General features: G+C 35.1%; 1 protein-coding gene across 1 annotated transcript; it reads left to right on the top strand.

The window, feature by feature from the left end:
* The first annotated feature begins 1,496 nt into the window (after positions 1 to 1,496).
* Positions 1,497 to 3,587, top strand: LOC147396133 (universal stress protein PHOS32-like). Its single transcript, XM_086450859.1, has 4 exons — positions 1,497 to 1,771; positions 2,396 to 2,505; positions 2,597 to 2,715; positions 3,292 to 3,587. Exons 1-4 carry the CDS (start codon positions 1,594 to 1,596, stop codon positions 3,377 to 3,379), a joined length of 495 nt encoding a protein of 164 aa, XP_086306985.1. The 5' UTR covers positions 1,497 to 1,593; the 3' UTR covers positions 3,380 to 3,587.
* The last annotated feature ends 623 nt before the right edge of the window (positions 3,588 to 4,210 follow it).

Raw genomic sequence — 4,210 nt, 5'->3', positions numbered from 1 at the left:
TTGTGATCTTGCATTTGCTACAACTGAAATCACATAGATCCAATTTATTTTACATGAGTTATAATTTCCGCTCTTTGGACAACCAACTCTTTAATGAAACAACCTTAATTTGGTGTACTTATCTCATGGTCTATCTGAGTTTTCATGCCCGTACCAAGCACATTAAAAATGATTTTTTATTTTTTATTTTTTACTTTGTTTGGGAGAAAGTCATTCGTAAAGGCTTGGACGTTCGATTCATTTACTCTCAAGATCAAATGGCTGACATTATGACTGAGCTATTCAATGCTTCCTGCTTTCGCATGTTACATGTAAGCTCATTGTCACTAAAGGATAGTTGAACTTGAGGGGGAATATTGAAGGTTATCCTAGATAACAAGATATGTGTGCATCCCTTGAGGTTAGCCACAATAACAATAATCGTGTGAATCTCTTTGAAATATCCGACTTATACTATCATGTACTAATCTCTTGAAACTCTTGTCCCTGTAATATGTATCAACTTCTCTATATAAGTGAATATATCCACTAAACTCGAAATCATGGTGAGACTTTTCAAATAGAATACAAGCATTTTGTTTGAAAGATCTTTATAAGATTTAAAATCATGTTCTAAAACATACAAGATTAAGATTATATCAATGGAGGTAGGGTTTTTATCATTAAATTTATTTATTTATTTTAAATAAAATTCAATTTTGTTTTGTGTCACCATGCATTTGTTGATACCTACAAAAATCAATTTTTTCTTTCGATTTTGTCTATTGCAATAGGCCAATGTTGACATGGCTAGAGCCATATTGGATTCCAGTGTTGACATGTCTAAAACAAGGTCAATATAGATAAAATTGGTTTTTTTTTAATCTATTTAAAATATGTTTAAAATAGATTGGAGTGCTTATATTCTAAATATATTATTTCTTGTATCACAAATTCCGAATTGAAACCTTAATAGATATAGAGAAGAAGAAATAGAAGAAGAAGAAGAAAAATAAATGAATGAATAAATGAACAAGAGAAGCGGATGAGAGAGAGAGAGAGAGAGAGAGAGAGAGAGAGGGGGGGGGGGAGAATAAGAAGAACATGCAATGGTAAAAGAATGGATTCAGTTGGTAGGTGTACTTAGTAGGGGAGGCATTTATATTAAATTATTAATAATTTATTAAGGTGCACTCGTAATAGATGCTATAAAAAAAAAAAAAAAAAAAAAAGAACAACAACAATTGATTTGATTGGTAGGTGTACATAATGGGGGAGTAGTTTATATTAGATTATTAATATTTTATTAAGGTGCACCCATAATAAAGGTTCACTTTCAATGCGACAAAAACTATCCGAACTCAATCCCCACTTGGATTTCCATTGACGTGTCAACCCCCACTTGGATTTCTTTCTAATAATGTGCAGCCGATGAAAACAGGATATTTATGTGAAGTGGTGGGTCCCATTCCTTCGCATTTTTCTCACAATTGTCGGAATTTATATTTTACTTTTAATTTTAATTAAAAAAACACAGTCGTCTCTCTCGACTCTTCTTCATCAAATCTTCCTTCAAAACCAGCCAAAATCGTAATTAGAGAGAGAGAGAGAGAGATGGAAGGAGAAAGAAGAGTAGGTGTGGCCCTTGATTTCTCTCCATGTAGCAAGAAAGCTCTAAAATGGGCTGTAGAAAACGTGATCCGAGATGGAGATCACCTCATCCTCCTTAACATCCGACCCGAAACACACATCGATGATGGCGAGGCCATGCTCTGGCGTGAATCCGGTTCTCGTAAGTCTTAATTTCTTCTCTTTTTGTTTCCTCCTAAAAAGATCGGATATTTCGTTCTCGATCTTCATGTTCGATTTATTTTTTTTCATGTTTAGGGTTTCAAGATCTATACTTGTTTGTCTCTGTACATCGTGTTTTAAGCTATTTTTGTGGTTCTCCTTTCGTATTTGTTTGGATCGATGGGAAAACGAACGAAATTCTTGGTTGTCCAAAGTACCCTTTATGAATAACTAGAATACCCTCTTGGATAGGTGTTGGGTTTTCGTCTGTAAACATAAGTAGAGAGAATATTTTCCCCTAGTTGCTTTTGGTTTCCGAAAATGAGAAAATTACCCAATATATTCCTCAGTGAATTTGGTACTCCTACAAATCACAAGGGTATAGGAGTAAATGTACATCTTTCATGGCTGCCGAATTAAAGGGGCAGTGGAAATGTGGGATGATTCAAATTGACCGTTATACCCCTGAAATTTCACTTTAATTTATTTACTTAATAAATAGTTGGTTATCAGCAAAACAACCAACCTCCTTTACTTGGTCTTAATCATCCAAAAACTAGGAGGAAGTCATGAATTTTACTGCTAATCTTTAATGGTTATTCGTTTTTCTATTTGAATTTTGCAGCCCTTATCCCATTAAGCGAGTTTTCGGACTCTATAATCATGAAGAGATATGGGGTGAAACCCGACCCCGAAATCTTAGACATTCTCAATTGTGTAGCAAAGCAAAAGGAGGTAATTTAATTTAATTCCATCAAGTAAGAAATGAAACAAAGTTTTTCAAAACTTCAGAATGCTTAACATAGCAAGAAAATCTAATGTGCAGATTGTGGTGGTTGCGAAAATCTATTGGGGAGACCCTCGTGAGAAGATTTGCGAAGCAATTGATAAAACTCCCTTGAGTTGTCTTGTAATTGGAAATAGAGGACTCGGAAAGATCAAGAGGTTCGTCCCAGATTAAAGCTGCTTATTATGTTAATTGATTTTCTATTTTTCTGGTGCTGAATCAGTGTTGAGTTTAGTCCCACATCAAACACTCATTGCCTTGTCTCTCTCCTTATAAGCTCCTGGGTCTCTCCACTCATTGACAATTAGTTTATAGTTGGACCCCAAAATTTTTCATGGTATCAAAGCTGGCCTTTCTCTCCTTCATGTTACCCAACTCATATCTCCACGTGCTTCCAGTCCACACGTGCGGGGGCGTGTTGAGTTTAGTCCCATCGGACACTCATTGCCTTGTTTCTCTCCTTATAAACTTTTGGGCCTCTCCACTCATTGCCGATTGGTTTTGAGTTGGACCACCAAATTTATCAGTGTTGTCATGTTTGGGTTCAAATTATTGATTTGCATCTTCTGCTAAAAACACTTGAGGTGTTGACATTTTTGGAGATAACCAGGATGACCAAAAATAACAAGTTGAGTAAAAGGCCCATAAATAACATGAGGTTGTGGGAGGTGGATCAAATTATTTAGTTGAGACTTGAAATTGATTTGGTTCCTTTTGTTTGTTTGTTTCTGAAGGGCTATATTGGGCAGCGTTAGCAACTATGTGGTGAATAATGGTGCTTGTCCAGTCACTGTGGTCAAGAGTCATGATAATGAAGGCTAGTCCCCTCTATCTATCTGCTTTTCTTCCTATATTTTTCCAAGTGTGGTACTTTTTGGTAGAACCAGATTTGATTTCAATTAGAACTCCTATATGGGGTGGGTTTTGAGTGGTATTTCATTTGATAAGAATCATGGTTTCGCTGTTAATTTATTGTTATATTTGTAATATGATGCAACTGTCACTCTTTTATATGGATGGAGTTTGTGTATGTATATGTGTGTGATATCAACTTGTCATATACGTGTGGATCAGAAGGAGTTCCTCCTTATAGTAGATGGGAGTACTAGCTCATGCAAGTTAACAATGGTAGGAGATTTGAGACAAAGAGAATTACCTGAGTGAAGAAATTTTGCAAGTATAAGATTGCTGTTGAATGCAATATCTAACTTGTGAGATATCAGTATAGTTTGGTGTTACACTTATTAAGATTTTTATCATACAAATACAACTTAAATGAGATTGTGGGGAGAATGATTCTTCTTGGAAGTTTGCAGTTTTACCTTGATCTTTGTGGTGGTTCGTAGATCACAAATTCCCAACGAGATTATTCGAAAGGAGTCTTGTTCGTGAAAAACCAAAATACTTGTTGGATGTTTTCTAGGGAAGAGGCCATATTTTATTGGCTTGAAGAACATCATCTTATTCTTCTTGTTTCGAACCAACTTTGCAATTGATTGGGATATGGTTCTTAATTTTACGACTTCATCTGTGGACGATGACTAAGTTACCTTAGTTGATTGATTCTCTTGGCACTAAAATATCCTTAAAATATACCAACCATCTATAGTTAAATTATTACCATCTATAGTTATCCTTTGAATAGAAATATAT

Source organism: Akebia trifoliata, chromosome 8 (genome assembly GCF_017979445.1).
Source record: "Akebia trifoliata isolate Shusen 1 chromosome 8, ASM1797944v1, whole genome shotgun sequence".
Lineage (NCBI taxonomy): Eukaryota > Viridiplantae > Streptophyta > Magnoliopsida > Ranunculales > Lardizabalaceae > Akebia > Akebia trifoliata.
Note: the sequence above shows the minus strand (reverse complement) of the source record. Positions and strands in the feature narration are given on the sequence as shown.